This window comes from Balaenoptera ricei, chromosome 16 (assembly GCF_028023285.1).
Source record: "Balaenoptera ricei isolate mBalRic1 chromosome 16, mBalRic1.hap2, whole genome shotgun sequence".
Taxonomy (NCBI): domain Eukaryota; kingdom Metazoa; phylum Chordata; class Mammalia; order Artiodactyla; family Balaenopteridae; genus Balaenoptera; species Balaenoptera ricei.
In genome coordinates, this window is record NC_082654.1 from 10,207,355 (window position 1) to 10,224,026 (window position 16,672).

General features: G+C 46.0%; 1 protein-coding gene across 15 annotated transcripts in view; it reads left to right on the forward strand.

The window, feature by feature from the left end:
* FGFR2 (fibroblast growth factor receptor 2) overlaps positions 1-16,192 on the forward strand; it is a 102,149-nt gene extending 85,957 nt beyond the window's left edge. For 12 of the 15 annotated variants that reach the window (XM_059900562.1, XM_059900563.1, XM_059900568.1 and 9 more), the window contains 6 exons: positions 767-957; positions 7,126-7,248; positions 7,813-7,883; positions 9,563-9,700; positions 11,379-11,484; positions 14,515-16,192. In XM_059900562.1, the coding sequence (XP_059756545.1) occupies positions 767-957; positions 7,126-7,248; positions 7,813-7,883; positions 9,563-9,700; positions 11,379-11,484; positions 14,515-14,679 (794 nt within the window). In that variant the 3' untranslated portion in view covers positions 14,680-16,192. Of the gene's footprint in view, positions 1-766; positions 958-7,125; positions 7,249-7,812; positions 7,884-9,562; positions 9,701-11,378; positions 11,485-14,422 lie in introns of all 15 variants that reach the window. The other 3 variants (XM_059900560.1, XM_059900561.1, XM_059900573.1) reach the window with 1 other exon arrangement.
* The last annotated feature ends 480 nt before the right edge of the window (positions 16,193-16,672 follow it).

Sequence of the window (16,672 nt, forward strand, 5' to 3'; positions counted from 1 at the left end):
TCGGATTTGTGGCAACTACCCATCTCTGCCGCCGCAGTGAGGAAGCTGCCACAGACAATACAGAAATGAATGGGCCACGTTGTGTGCCAGTAACATTTACACACAAAAACAGGCTGGTCTATACCTTGGGGAAATTACTGCACACATATATACAGAGACGTGCATAGCAGTGTTCACTGCACACTGTTTGCAATGGCCCAAACCCGGAAACAACCCATAGGGGGATGGAGAAATACAATGTGGTGTATTTATATGATAGAATCTATGTCACTGTTAAAAGGAATGATCTAGATCTATTTTTATCAGCCCGACTGGCTTCCAGAAAGATAATATGTGGGGGGGGGGGGGGAAAGGGTGCAAAGCTATGTCTTTATTACTCATTGATGTGATTAAAAATAATACATTGTTTATGGATACATAGGTGTCTGTAAAATAGTTAAAATGCACTACAAGGACCAAATTTATGGTAGCTGTTGCTTTCCAAGAGGGCGCAGGTGAGAGGCTGGGCGAGACAGGGAAAGGACACTCACTGTAGTACCGCTGTTTTATTTCTTAAAGACTGTTGAGTCTGTCTCAACCGAGCGTCGGTTGTCATTTGGGGGAGATTAGAATGCAGGTGTTCTATTTTTGTGTGTGCTTTTCTGTATGTTTAAATTTTAAAAAATATGATAAAGCACTGGGTTGTAATAAGTAAAACTCCTTTGCTGAGCTGCCCCAGGGCAGATCTGGGCTTCCCTGCCTCTCCAACTTGTGTTCTCATCCACAGGGCCGCTCTATGTCATAGTCGAATACGCCTCAAAGGGCAACCTCCGGGAATACCTGCGTGCCCGGAGGCCGCCCGGGATGGAGTACTCGTATGACATCAACCGCGTTCCCGAGGAGCAGATGACCTTCAAGGACTTGGTGTCATGCACCTACCAGCTGGCCCGGGGCATGGAGTACTTGGCTTCCCAAAAAGTGAGTCCTTCCCATTCTCCTTGGTTGGGTGGATTCCAGTGAAAAATGTCTCTGAAGAAAACAGACCATTGGGACGTGCTCGTTTGCTGCATCAAGCCCTTGCCTGTCTTGTACAACCTGGAGACTATGTCTTGCATTATTCACATTGGGGTTTAATGAACTCTTTAAAAGCCAAAACAGCCTCATAAACCAGTAGTGACACCACAGAGATGAGCAGAAAAGATGTCTCTTTTCGCAGGCACGGCTGGCTGTGATCTGCCGGGGAGCTGGCTCTCCAGGTGGACAGCAGTTGGGTTAGGGGGCGCTGCCTTTAATTCTGATGATTTTTTGGCTTTATTTGTTTTGTGGTTATTGAGCCTTTGGACATGGACTTCGGGTGTTGTCTTCATGGTTTTGAGTTTGAAATGGCGTTAAATAGTCTAAGAACAAAGATCACATGAAGGGATATTTTGGTAACATCGAGTGCTGGGTATCCGCTGGATTTATTTTGTCTCGTTTGGCGGGGTGACCCTCTGCGGTTAGAAGTTGGCCAGGTCCCCTGAGGTGAATCGCCTGCATTCCGAGCATGCCACATGCAGTGGACTTGAAACATCTGAGTTATTGTGAAAGCATTTAAGACAGGTGCCCAGATATCCCCTGGGGCATTTTGGACGGCCCAAGACACCCTTCCCCGGCCCACGCTTGGGGGGAAGGTCAGAGCTACCTTCTTGGGCAGCGGTGGGTCAGTTCCTAACTGCGCTGGAGCTTAATGCAGCATCAGGGATTCCTCTGGTCCCCAAAGAAGTAAGAGCCTCTGGTGGGCACGGACCGTCTGTCCCCTTGTGGCCTGGGCTGGGTCCTGGCCATGCCGGTCACATGAGTGAGCGAGGCAGCCCCTGTCACATCACGCCGAGTAGGGATCTGGGGGCCAGTGGGTGCACCTCAGCCCCTGCTGTCTGTAGCCACGTGGGAACACGGCCAGAGCCACCACATGTTCTGTTTTTTGATTTTCAAGAGAGTCCAGAGTTGAAGATTTTTCAGAGCTTTTTTTTCCCCTGTAAGATGTCCCAAAGTATAGATTTTAGGAAACCGAAACAGGGTTGTGCGATTGTGTACACGTGCGTGTGCACAGCGGACTTTGCCAGCTGACAAGTCTTTGGCAGGAAGAAACAATCAGATCTAGCATGTGGGACATATGACAAGACATTGCTTCAAAATGTCAGTGTCACAAAAGACAAAAAATGCTGGGGAGATGGTTCCAGATTAAAGGAGGCTTAAGAGACGTGACAACTGAATGTACATGTGTGATCCCGGAAGGGATCCTGTTCTGGATGGGAGGTGGGCTGCCGCTTTTATAAAGGACATTTATGAACAATTGAAATGTGAAATTGATTGGATAGTAGATAATGTGACTGTTCCAATGTTAAATTTGGGGGTGGTGATGGAGGTCTTGTGTAAGGTGGGAGGTATGTGCTACTGAGGTCTGCAGCTCACTTTTAAGTGTTTCAGCCATAAAATGGGTGTGTATGTGTGTGTCTACAGGGAGGCTGGGTATAGAGAGAAAGAGAGAGCAAGGAAGCACAACAAGTGAATCTGGCAAACCTGGATAGCTGCTGTTCTCTTTCGCCTTTTCTGTAGCTTGGAACTATTGCTAAATAAAACCCTGGGGAGGCGGCCAGTCCGCAGGCTGCCTGTCCTGAGCCTCTGGTCCTGGCCGCCCTCTGTCCTCCTGGTGTGGGAGAGGGAGGAAGGATTTTTTGGACTCAGCAGGGCGCTGCTACTAATCCAAAGTGGTGGGAGACTGGCCTGGTCATTTTATTAATCCTTCAACGAATATTCCTGAGCGTTCCTGATTCGGATGCCTGGTATCCTGGGTCAGGTGACCAGGATGGACACAGTCCTTGGCCTCTTGGAGCAGGAACTATGGGGGGCAGCCGGTGAAATCAACAATAAATGTGGGCATAAAATAAGTGTGTGAAAGGCTGAGAACCGTGCTGTGGAGGAAACCGACGGTGTGAGGTCAGGAGCAGGGGGGACTCGGGAGGTTGCAGGGGGAGGTGAAGGGCGAGCCCTCCCGAGGAGGGATGGGCTGTGTGGAGCCTCTAGGGCCTCAGGGCCTGACAGCCCCAGGCAAGGACTCTGCCCTGTGCTCTGGGCTCTGGGGAAGCCACCAAGGGGGCGTGATTTTGATCAGGTTTGTGCTGTAAAGCTGGCTCCTGTGACTGTGGTTTGGGCTGAGGTTTACTGGCCCTGATAGACACGAGGGAAGTAGGTTGCTTTGGGATATACTTTGCTACCTGGACAGTTAATGGATTGCGTAGCTATAGGAGGGAGAAGAAGAGGGATCAAGGCTGACTCCTGGATTTCCAGCTTGAGAAACCAGATGGTGGTGCAGCTTACTCGAGATGAGGAAGATGGGGGCATGGGGCGGTGGCAGGAATAGATTCTGGTGGGAAATCCAAGGTACGTTTTGAACATGTCTGAGGGTCATTCAAGGGCAGATGTCGACCAGGAAGCTGCGGGCTGAGGCTCAGCTCTGAAGGCTGGGCTAGACCCCGGAGCCAGCGAAGGAAGTGTAGTTTCAAGCCGTGGGAATGGATGGGTTCTCCGTGGGTGGGGAGGTTGGGGAGAGACAGAGGAGAGTGGGAACAGAAGCCTGGAGTCAAACCCTGAGAAAACTCTCAAATCTAGAGATGGGCTGAAAGCACAGGAAAAGACGGAGGAGACATGGTCAGAGAGGGTCAGAGAGGGAGGAGGGAACCCAGAATGTGGTTCACAGAGGCCCCGGGAGGAGTCTCAGGAAGGTGGAATAGGAGAAAGGAGCTGGTGGAGTCTGGCTTGTGGAGCAGTGGTGGGTCCCCCCCCCCCCCCCTCACCTCCGAGGACGAGACCCTTCCTGCTTTGGAGCTGCTTGGTGTGGTGGAGAGAGAACTAAGGATCAGGTGAACTTGGCAAAATGGGGAAAAGGATACATTTTAGAATGACAAACTGAAAATGCCCTTAGTAGTAGTATTGTAATAATAATAATAATCATTATTACTAATCACTGCCACTTTGTGAGAGCTTAATGTCTGCCAGGCATGGAGCAAGCATTTTCCGTACAGTATCGTCCATAACCGCGGGACAACACAGAAACAGGTGTGTTTAGATCCCCGTCTTATGGATGAGGACGCAGGGGAGTGTCTGGAAGTGCCAGGAAAGCTTCGAGCCCAGGTACGAGTGAGTCACTCTCCTCACTTCTGAGCTGGGGACTCGTCAGCCTGGAGAGTAAAGCAGCTGGTCCCAGACCTGACCTTTTTGTTCTCTACCCACCTGTCCTGCTCTCAGGTATTCCCTGCCTCCCTGGACCGAGAAGAGGACCATTGAGATGCCCTGGGTTGGGGCTTTGTTTGCTAACCCAGGGTGGGGTAGAGGGGACAGAGTCCTGTTTCCTAAGGCTTTGTAGTTGTGTTTCCAAAGCTCTTTGCTGAAGGCCACCTACAATTAAGGACCTAGAACAGGTTTGAAGCAGGTTCTAGACCAAGATCTTAAGAATGGTCCCCTGAATGGAACCTGCTTCCAAAAATGGAGGGCTTATTCCTGACCGTGGAAAATGAAGAAGCGGGGGACAGGTGAGCCCCGTCACACCCATTCCCTCCCGGTGGATGGCGATAAGTTTGTTAGAGACCCGCCTGAGGACCTGTTGGGTGAGACATCTGGTTCATTGCTGATGGAGTGTAGTTAGGAATTCAGCTCAACGGACGTTTACTGGGTCAGGTTCTGTGCTGGGAATGTAGAGATGAACCTGCAGTCCTGCCCTTGACCTGGGGACGCTGGGGGTGGCCAAGTTAAGAAACTCCATGATGTGTACAGTAATACAATTAGGTGATGTGGGATTTGAGCCTTCTACCAGTTATGGAAGCCTTTCTATTTTCAGTGCAAAGTACACTAATTTTTCTTTTTTACAAAATCCTTAGGCCAGTTAAACCTCCAAGGTGTTAAACTTGAGCAGCTGTTTTTGTTTTTGTTTGTTTGGCTTTTCTTTTTTTAGCAAGCTCTAACTTCCCCATCTGTAAAGTGGCTATAATAATACCCATCTCATAGGTCGCTGTGGGAATTTAATGTGATCAGCTGTACAGAGGCACCCAGCACGCTGTCAGAGTCATTGAGGTGTTAGTCTTCCTTCCCTTAGCGACCCGTTGACCTTTGTTTATTGAAGAAATGGAATACCAAACAGTCCGAGAGCCCTAGTTATGTAAAATGGTCAGCTCTTTGCACTGGAGAATAACTCAGATTTCTGCAGATGATGGGAATTTGGCTTGACTTTGGTTATTTTCTTTTTCTTGGGTATTGGTTCCAAGTCTCTTCTTGTTCAGCCCAGAGGGTGGGCTTTGGTATTTCCTAGCACCCTGGGATGCGGGAGGTTGGTGCTGAGTTCTGGCTCTCTTGGAGAAAATGGGGGTTGCCGTCGTAGTGACTCTGAGTTGAGCCCTTATGTGTGGTCAGAGCCCCACGCACAGGGAGTCAGATTCTTCTGACCACACAGCTTGCCAAACTCACAGAGTTGTGTCGGCAGGGAGCACACCACTGGGAGAGTTTGGCCCAGGGCTTGGAAGTTCAATTTGAAGAGGCCTCCAAAACCAGGAACACAGCTCCCGCCCCAGCTGGATCCCCGGGCGGCTTCTGGGAGCTCTCACATTTCCTGCTTCCATTCTGGCTGGGCACAGGCATGCCTGTGGGGCTCTCCTGCCTTCCCTTCAATGATCTTAGCCCATCCAGGGGGCCACAGAAGCGGATTAAAAACAAGGAATAGTTGGAGGGTGGGCAGGAAAAAATTATCCCTCATTTATTCTTCAGAGAGAGTTTGGTCTGCTCCTTTTTCAATGGGCCATGTCATGGAGTATCAATCTGAAATCAGCCCCATTTCACCCACGTCAAATCGGTTGATAAGACTCTCTCCTTCATATAATAGTTAGCCTTTGCCTAGAACCTGTGTAAAAATGTTTGTTAGGGATTTTGTTCACTTCTTTATACCTAAACTAGGAGGTGATGATTTGGGACCCTAATTACCATGTATCCTGGTAAAACCTTGGTGTATTAAAGTACAGCTAAAACACTTTTAACAGCTTACAAAAACATATCATTTGTAGAAAGGAGACATAGAAGTTATAATGACTAGAGCTTTCGGAGACCAAAGAGTTAGTATCGGAACCATAAATCAGCTGCCCTGCAGCGAGCATCTCAGCATCTGGCCCCCGTGTATGTGGCAGACGTAGGTTGGGCCCCGTGTGGGGACCAGGTGTTGGGTAAGAACTGGACAGAGAATAGACAGGCATTGGCCTTGATATAAGCCTGGAACAGATGTGATCAGCTCCTTCAGAAACATAATCTGAGGGAAGCAGAGAAGATGCAGTAGTGCTGAGTTTGAAGCATGGAGACCTGTTGGACGTGATGAGACCCTGGACTAAGGGCTTAGCAATGGCAACGGAGTCGGGTGGACAAATCGGAGAGGCATTTGGGATTTGAAAGCAAAAGAACTTGGGAGGCGTGTGTAAAGAATTCTGGTGTATGTATCTCAGGTGGATACGAAAAAGACCAAGAAAATAAGAATAGAGTAGAGACCTTGAATTTAAAGGTGCCAAAGGGATGTCAATGTGGAAATGTCCTGTTGAAAATGAGAATCTGGATCCCAGGAGAGAGGTCAGGTTAGAGATAGGAATTTGCAAATCTTCTGTATGTATCTAAGAATGGAAGCCATGTGGATATGTGGAAATATACAAAAGTAATGGGACAGGTCCTCTATTTTGAGGGAGAGAGAAGCTAAAGCCAAGGAATCTGAGGGATCGGGGAGAGAGAAAGAGAGTGAGCCAAGAGAAGGGATGGGTTTAGAACTCAGCGGGCGGACGGTTTCAAAAATGAGCAAGAAAGCAACAGTGTCCGGAACTGCAGAGGGGGAATAATTGTGGCGTTAAAAGAGGTCATTTGGGTGTTCATAATACGAAGGATGCCAGTCAACTGCAGATAAAAGGGTATGTGTTTTCTTATCTACCTTTGCTCTTTGAAATAGTTGGGGCCTTGGTCTTTTATTTTAATTAGAAAAGAAATACCAATTTTTGATGTAAGATGTATTTTCTCTCTGCATTATAAGGAGTACGTACGTTACCTTTTTATTCTTGTAGCATTTTGAAATGAGTTCTTTCTCGATTTCAGTGCATTCATCGAGATTTAGCTGCCAGAAATGTTTTGGTAACAGAAAACAATGTGATGAAAATAGCTGACTTTGGACTGGCCAGAGATATCAACAATATAGACTACTACAAAAAGACCACAAATGTAAGTTGTGGCGGTGATGAAGTGGGAAGGGGTGGAGAGGTGGCACGGAATGTTCCAGGTGAAGGATGGTGCTCAGAGCTAGAAGGACCAATGCCTTTTTATTCCTGTTCTTTTGCCTTCCTCTTTACAAACTTCTCAATAAGCAAATTTAGACTACATTTAAGATACTCTTGGTAAATGTGAACCAGTCTTACGTACAGAATAATCAGCAGCAAGAATCTTCGTAAGGCTCCTTGTCAAGAACTTTCCTAGCAAAGGTTAGAGTCTGGGAGTTTCTGGGTTAATTTTCACCTAGGAGTTGGTCAGGGTGTGCCTGCCTGCTAGGGAGATAGATGATAATGAGAATCCAAGGAAACGACATTTTACATTTTATTAACGTGTCCAAATCTGTGCATCTCCCACGCTCTGTGTAGTCCCAGTTGGAGCTTATTTCTGCGCTAATGACTGTCCAGCAAAAACCATTTGAGTGTCAGCTCTTAAAATAAACAGGGCACAGCGCGGTTGAACCTGCTAAAATAAATCGGTTTTAATATATTGGTTTTTACATTTCTTCTACACTTGCAGGGCCGACTTCCAGTCAAGTGGATGGCTCCTGAAGCCCTTTTCGATAGAGTGTACACCCATCAGAGTGATGTGTAAGTAATTCCCTTGTCTCTGCCTTTTCCCTCGGGCTGAGTTGTAAAAATCTCGTACATTCTTTGCCTTCCTTCATTCTTTGGTCCCTGCTGCATTTCACACATGCAGAGAAGGTGCAGGAGCTGGCCTTAGAAAGGATGGATTTTATGGTAGGCTGGTAACCAATGCTCTGTTACTAATCTGCCCGGCTTCAAAGCGCACAGGAGGTGGAACCGCTAACCTGCTCCTGCCAGAGCGGAAGTTCCCCCCCTTGAACTAATTCACGGATGTGCAAGTACAAAGCTGCTATCTAATTTGCCAAGCTGTTGGCGTGTTCTTCGCGCCCCTAAACTTTTCCTACTTGAGAGTAGTTTGTCATGTTTTCCCCGTCCTAGGTTTGTCCTCATAGGGGAAAGCTGGTTGGGACACAGTCCACTAGGATGATCTTGACAGGGCCTGCTCCCTGTTTATCCTTTGAAAAAATTCTGATCTTGTCTTAGCATCCTTGATAATGTTACAGAAATAGAGTGAAAACTATACAATATTTCTATTGTGATACACTTAAAAATATTATTAGGGCCAGGCTCCAACTGGTATTTTAGAATTCCAGCTTTGGAAATGTGGTCGAAAGATGTTACCATTGTGAGAAACTGGGTGAAAGGTACAGAGGATGTCTCTCTGTTCCATTTTTGCAAGTTCCTATGAATCTATAATTATTCCAAAATTTTAAAAATCAGTTGAGCTACTCTTGTTTGTGTGGGTGGGAAGATTTCTGGGGCAGGCGTGGATCCCGTGCTATAGCCACTGGTCCTCTTCAGCGGTCCTAGAAGGAAAGGGTTACGATTCCCAGTTCTGCAGAGAGCACACTGCCTGGATTGTGCTGCTATTCTCGTTCTGCACGAAACCAAAGGCAGTTTCATTTCTGAAACTCAGCAGAATCAGTGAGGGTGTATTTCCAGTGACATAGGTAAATGCGGGATTCTCGGGCTGATTAGCTCAGGAATTGTGAGTCTCTTGAACAAGGCTCCGGATCCAACTGTGGGTCTCTGCACGGTCAGGTATAAATTGTGCCCTGTGAGACGTTTTCACTTGCTGTCGTATGAAGTTTGTCTGGGGCACAGGGCTCCTCCATCCTCATCCCAGCCCGGCGCTAACTCCCTTCATGACCTTAGTAAGTCGGAAAACTTTTGTGCCCTCAGATGGTCCACTGGCCACCGTGGGCAGCTGTGACGTCTCAGAATCAGCTTGCTGCCCTTATTCTGTCAACGGCTCATGCTGTAGGTCACAGCCCTGGGGTCAGGCACATAGGCCGGTGGCAGAGCTGGACAGGAGCATAAAAAGCCTTGCAGTTTAGAAGTTCATGTTTATAACACTGCATTAAGACAGAGAGTTTTATTTGAGAGTGATGGAAGGAGGAAAAAAAAACCCCAAATCTCCACCCTCCCCTCTGCCCCCCAAAAGAGTGATGGTTTACCATCACTTGTCTGTTGATGGAAAATTCCATCGGAATGGCCTCTCGCTGTCATCTGGGGATGCTCTTTGGGGGCAGGAAGGGGGCAAGTTGGATGAACTGTAGGAGGGCCCCGGTCAGGTGTCTTTGAATGTAAGAAGTAAGTGGGCGTTTATTTTCTTAACTGGGCGTGTTGAGGTTTCTGTGATTCAGATGGATTGCTGATGCTGTTTTCTCCCTTCTTTGCAGCTGGTCCTTCGGGGTGTTGATGTGGGAGATCTTCACTTTAGGGGGCTCGCCCTACCCAGGGATTCCCGTGGAGGAACTTTTTAAGCTGCTTAAGGAAGGACACAGAATGGATAAGCCGGCAAACTGCACCAATGAGCTGTAAGGGCCGTCGCCTCTCCCGGTGCCCCAGGGGCCCCTGCCCCCAGTGGCGCTTCTCCTGGATAGTTTGGTTTTCTAAGGCCCCTGGTTTTTTAAACCTGTCCTAAGAAGAAGAATTGCTGAAACTTTCTGGGCCCAATCCTGGAACCGAGATAGAAAGCTCCATGGACAGCCCTGACTGTCCAAAAGAAAGAACATCCTTCTGAGGTTTATGGAGCGAGCTTTAAACCACAGGGGGTGTCGGGCTGTCCGGCCGAGGGCTCCTGACTTCACACCAGCGAGCCCGGTGATCTTCCTGGGCCACTGTACTGTGCCTTGCTGTTGTCAAAGTGACAGGAAGGTACATCAGGCTTCCCACATACACAAGCTCAAAAGCCCTGGGGCTGCCCCCTTTCCTCATGGGTTGTGCCTGGCCCCTGCACAGCGAGTGGAGAATGGGTGCTTCTGCAGCCTCTTTGTGACCATTGAAAATTGCTCTTATAGACGGACCTCAACCACATTCCTCAGGGCGAATGAACTAGTGTCTGGTTACCTATATTTTACCCATATTTTAGTGCAGAGAATTAAAAACTTGTCCAGGTGCCATCCTTAGAGTACCCGATCTGACTCTAAAACCATGAGCTGGTTTCTAGCAAAACCTACCCCGCACTTTAAGTGGAATTACATTGTGTTGGTGACATGGGTCTTGCGCAGTAAAGTCAGTGCTTTGGAAAGGAGTCTCTCCTCCCAACCCCCAGAATTGACTAAGAAGAGGGATTGTCCCAGAGACCGCGGTCTCTTGGGTATCGTTTCACGGGATTTTGTGTCAGTAATCCCATGAGTGCTTTTCGGTGTACAGTGGACATCTGATGAATGACCACATTTTATAGTATGTTATATAAAGGCATTTATTTATTTATTTATTTTAACGTCTTTATTGTATAATTGCTTTACAATGGTGTGTTAGTTTCTGCTGTATAACAAAGTGAATCAGCTATACATACACATATGTCCCCATATCTCTTCCCTCTTGCGTTTTATTGTGTTCCTTGTCATTCCTGGTGCTTTTGCTGCCTTAGAGGGTCTGTCGGAACCCATCATCAAGATAAGGCCTGGGAACCTAGGCCTTTCCAAGAGTTAATCAGGAAGTGAAGGTACAGCCCAGTGGCAGCAGATTAATTCATAAGAACCTTGCCTTAAAGTTATAGTTTTCAAACTTCAGTTTTTTAAAACTGAGGAACCTTTGTTCAGAGTGTCAGGCAGATAACAGTAGAGCTGCTTTGGTCCAGGCAGGAGCGTGTGAGGAGGGAAGACCGGATTCCCGCCTGCTCCTATGGGGCTCTTCCCACAGTGTCCAAAAGTGCCGTGGAAATGTGATACCCTGTTATAAGTCACTGCCACAGGGATACCAGAAGTCAGCCGTGAAAACACATGGAAGTGTCTTTTTTGATGGCATATATACCTTCCTAAAACATTTTTGTTAACGTGATGTCTTTGTAAATCAAAGTGCCTTTCAGAGGAATCAAGCAGTGCCTCTTTTGGCAAGGTGGATCACCACCCCCTAATTTAGTTGCTAGGGAAGTTCTGATACATTTTCATAATTGAGGACATCTCTCCATACTGACTATTAAAACTGGCTTATAGCCATGCCCCCTAGTACTTAGGGAATTAATTCACCGAGGAAACCCATCTCTTCCAGGTATATGATGATGAGAGACTGTTGGCATGCGGTGCCCTCACAGAGACCCACCTTCAAGCAGTTGGTAGAAGACTTGGATCGAATTCTCACACTCACAACCAATGAGGTAAGAACCTCCTTCCAGAAGCCCGGGGTCCTTGCTTGGGAGACCAGCACAGTTTTTGAAATGCACCCTCCCCTGTTGGACTCTGGGGTATAGTTTATCCTTGTTCCACAGGGGTCAGACAGAGTGAACCTATATGTTCCTCCCAAATCCTGACTTTTCTCAGAACTACATCTTGAGAGTTCTGACTCACAAAACCAGAGACAGAGGACCCCACCCGAGGCTGCCCCTCACTGTGGCATGTGGATGGTGGGTCCAGGGTGCGTATGTATAGGAGGATGGGGAGAGGAAAGAAATGTCCGACTGCAGTGTTCGGGTTTGCGTGGGAAGGAGCTGGGGTTTCTGTGCTGGTTGGATTCCTTGCCCTGGTCATTAGGGTGAGGGCTGCTGGTCATTACTGTGAGGGCTGCTGATGGTCCGTTACTGATGAGCTTGATGGGATGCATTGAAGTTGTGCCATTCCAGCTTCTATATAACACATTCCAGCTTCTATATAATGATGTGACCGTGCCTGGTCACAGCGTAAATGTACACAGAGTTTCCTTTAATGAGTGACTTAACAGGATCTTTAAGTGAAAATTCATACCTTTTGTTAAAATATTTATTTTCTAGAAAATATTTGTAATCTATACCAACAAAAGAAACCCTCTTTTGTCACTCATTGTCCAAACTCGGCCACGTCAGTGGCTACTTCACCATGCAGAGAGAGTCATCTCTGGTTGTGGAAAGAAAGTGGTCTGAGCAGGAAAGATGATAAACCCATAAAGGCCAGAAAAACCCCACAGTAGGGAGAACTTGTTAGTGAATGAATTAGAGATATTTAATGAGGATGTAGAATAGTGTTCCTCCAAACAGCGGCGGAGGTGGGGAGAAAAACCCTACAATTGTCTTAATAACAGCAAAAAAAGGTTAAAGTTGCCTAAATATTTTAGAAGGAAAAGAATACCTTTATTTTAAAATAATGCATTTAACAGTTTCAGACTGATTTTTTAAAAAAATAATCAAATGTTGTGATTTGAAGCCTTAAGCCAGCAATATTATCTGTGCGTCTGACTGTAGCTGATAAAGGGAGAGATTGCATTTAAATGAATACAGCTGACCTTCAGAAGTTGAAAGGAACAGTTCAAGGGGAAAAAAAAAAAAAAACACCAACTTTCTTCTCCTGCCAAAATTGTTGTTTCTAGTATAAGTTCCTTTAACCCTAGACTTGGAATCCACTGATATCCCTAGTTTTTTTTTTTTTTTTTTTTTTCCCTATCAGATCTGAACATTTATGGCTTCAGTTAGAAACTGGGAAAGCACTAAAGTTCCATTTTAATGATCCTGTGTCCGTGCTCTATGCTGTTTATTTATATATTTACATTTAAAGTGGGCCCATTTTCACCCTGAAATTTACATCTAGCATCCTAAAATAAAAAAGCAGAATGCCATACTGTCTAACGGATATAAAAATCGAAGTTTCTTTCCTTCTGAAAATCATTACCATATGCTGGAGAAAATTGGTTCCATTTAGGACAAAATTTCATTTTTATCATTGTAAGCAAAAAAGTTCTCTTTTGATGTGGTGGGCGTGTTTGTTTCCAGTTGTACAGTTCCTGCTGATGTTGTTGGAACTGACACATCCCCCATTCTTGGATGGGGACTCTTTTTCTTGCCAAACCTGGTGATGAATTACAGGGGTGGTTTGGGTTTTTTTTTGTCTTTTAAAATGTATGGTCGCCAACATTCTGTGGGCTCTTTTCTGATAACACTGAGGCTGGTTGTGCTGTGGTCTGCACTTTTTGCCCCCCTTCAGCAAAACCGTGTGTCATAGTATACTCCTTGGCTTTTGGGGGTGTAAGCGGAGGCACCCCAACATGCTAGCCCAGTTGAGGCAGTGATACCCAGAAGTTCCCCAGTTTAGAAATCTTTTCATGGTTTGCAGACCTTTTCTGTCAAGGGCCAGACAGTCAACTTTCAGCTTTATGGGCCTCTTTGTGAGTTTCTGTAGCAACAACTCAACTCTGCCATTGTAGCAGGAAAGCAGCCACGGACGATGTGTAAATGAATATGTCTGTGTTTAGATAAAACTGGATGGACCCTAAAATTTAAATTTAATATGAATTTTGTTATTTTACATAGTTTTAATACCATGAGATGTTATTCTTCTTTTGATTTTTTTCCCAACCATTTCAAAATGTTAAAAACCATTCTTAGCTCACGGACCACACAAGAGCAGGCAGTGAGCTCTCACCCTGTCTTAAGTCGGAAGCAATGTTATCTGGGGGCCATCGGGTGGGCTTCCTGACAGCAGCACCGATGGATGCTTCAGGGAGCAGAAGAGCCCTTTTTGATTTTCCAACCTTCAAAACTTTCAAACGCAACCTGCATTTTCCTAAACTGTTCTTCAACGGTCCATTGTGGGTGTAACAAACACGAGTATATCCAAGCCTTTTTTGAACCTGTTTACATTTTCAACTCAGAGAGCTTCTGAGAGTAATGAATTGCATCTGTGAAATTACCCGCTGAATGAAGACATATTCCCCTTAAATTATCCTGGAAGCTACAATAGTAAAATATAATTCGTGAAATAAATATTCATGGTCTCAGCTATGGAAAGGGGTCCCGGGCGTCCACAACATCTTACGTTTTTTCCATTTTGCTGGGTGCGGATTTGAACTGTGTGGTCTAACAAGCAGGTCCTTGGGTCTGTGCCCGTCGAGGTGACTGCTCAGCTGGGTGTTAACATTCCCTACTTGCCAATAGTTCATTTGAGATGGGTTGAGAAGAAAAGTGAAGGGCAGCCTAGAGGAGATAAAGTTGGGGTCTCAAGGTGGTCTTTGTGGAAGCCGGGGTGGGCAGGTCTCAACCTGCTGGGGGTGCCCCCATGTTGTCCCAACTCCCATATCAACGTCTCAAGAGCCTGCGTTTGAAATAAAAGTCTTCTCTTCGCTTCTTTCAGGAATACTTGGACCTCAGTCAGCCTCTCGAACCGTATTCACCTTGTTATCCTGACCCGAGATGAAATAAAACGTCTCTCTTCCCTTCTTTCAGGAATACTTGGACCTCAGTCAGCCTCTTGAACAGTATTCACCTAGTTACCCTGACACAAGGAGTTCTTGCTCTTCGGGAGATGATTCTGTTTTCTCTCCGGACCCCATGCCTTATGAACCCTGCCTTCCTCAGTATCCACATAGAAACGGCAGTGTTAAAACATGAATGGGCTTGTCCCCCGTCCGCAAACAGGGCGGCACCAGGAACATAGCTGTACTGAGCAGGGAGGCCCTGCCTCTGGGAGCCTGTTGTCTTGGCTTGTGTGTGTATATGCATCAGAGGAGTAAATAGTTGGGAAAGTAATCAGCACACGTGTAAAGAATTTGTAATCTTCACCAGGAGAAGAAGAATGTTTCTGAGGCAGTGGACTGCCATGGGCCATCACGTGCTGATGACCCGCTGTGGGTACTGGCTGTGGACCAGCCAGACTCAAGGCAAACATGCATTCTGCATTTCTTGTGAATTTTGTAATAAATGGAGAAAATATATGTCGGCACATACTTATAGAGCACAATTGCAGTATATAGGTGCTGGATGTATGTAAATATATTCAAATTATGTATAAATATATATTATATATTTACAAGGAATTATTTTTTGTATTGATTTTAAATGGATGTCCCAATGCACCTAGAGAATTGGTCTCTCTCTCTCTCTTTTTTTTTTTAAATAGCTATTTGCTAAATGCTGTTCTTACACAGAATTTCTTAATTTTCACCGAGCAGAGGTGGAAAAATACTTTTGCTTTCAGGGAAAATGGTGTAACATTAATTTATTAATGAATTGGTAATATACAAAACAATCGTTTATAGTTTTTTTTTTGTTTTTTTGGGTTTTTTTTGTAATTTAAGTGGCATTTCTATGCCGGCAGCGCATCAGACTAGTTAACCTCTTGCTTGGACTTAACTAGTTATCAGATCCTTTGAAAAGAGAAATATTTACAAACTATGACTAATTTGGGGAAAATGAAGTTGTGATTTATTTGTGTTTCAACTCTGCTGTCAAGATGATTGTTCTTAAACCACCTAAATGCCCATGTTAAAAAGAACTCGTTAATAAGAAGGCGTTTTGTTTTGGTGCAGCTCTGTCATTGGGCCCATAAACGTTTAACTGGGCTCCCCGAGACAAATGGTACCACCGTTCTCTTAAAAAGATGCCTTAGTCCATTCCTCAAGGAGCGCCCTTCGTTGAGGTGCTATCAGTGTTCTGCTCTCCGGCAGCTGGCCTTCTGCCCCTCAGTTGCACGTTGATCAGATTAGCCTGTGTTCTTCGGCGAATCTTCATAATGGCTTCCAGATTCACTGGCGACAGAGAAGCCTTTTAGAATCTTCATGTCCCGTCGAAGAAAATGGAAACACCGAGTTGTTCTGCCGATAGTTTGGGGGATCCTTCCATCTTTTTAAGGGATTGCTTCCGCCTAGCAGGACCTCACCAAAAGAATCCCACGAAATGCCAGCGTCAGAATACTGCCACGCTGTCCATTCTGTATGAAAGTGCTGTGTTTTGCTTTCGAAACACCTACTCACTCTGCTGTAGCCATGCAGCATGAATGGAGATGACACTGATTTTTAACGTGCTACGAAATTGGAGAAAGTATTTAATAAAGCCTGTTAATTTTTATACTGACAATAAAAATGTTTCTACAGATATTAATGTTAACAAGACAAAATAAATGTCACGCAGCTTATTTTTTTAATACTCGTGTCTTACCAAATGGTTTCCCGTGTTCGGAGGTGCCGACTCAGTGCTGTGTGGTGTGATTGTGCGGAAGGAAAGCAGAGCTGGGGAGGTCTGTTCTTTGCTACAAACGGTGACTTGTCAGAGGGGTTGTCCGGGACCAGCAGGACCTGCAACAGGTGGGTCCAATGGAAAATCAGAAGAGGGTGGTTCAAGTCCTGGCTCCGTCGCTCCCTGGGACCCCAGGGGAGTCCGTGTTCCTTTCTGGGCCCCAGCCGCTCCCAGAGGAGCACGTGAATGGCATGGGAGGGAGCTTTGCGAACGGGCAGCTGTTCTAAGGATGGGGAGGTATTGAGAGGGGAGGTAGTCAGAAGGTCTGGATACTGGGCACCTTGAAATCTTTTAGGCTGCCTTCCTCATGATGTAGAATTTGCTTCAAAATTTCAAAAAGACAACTTGAACAAACTTTCAAAATAATTTT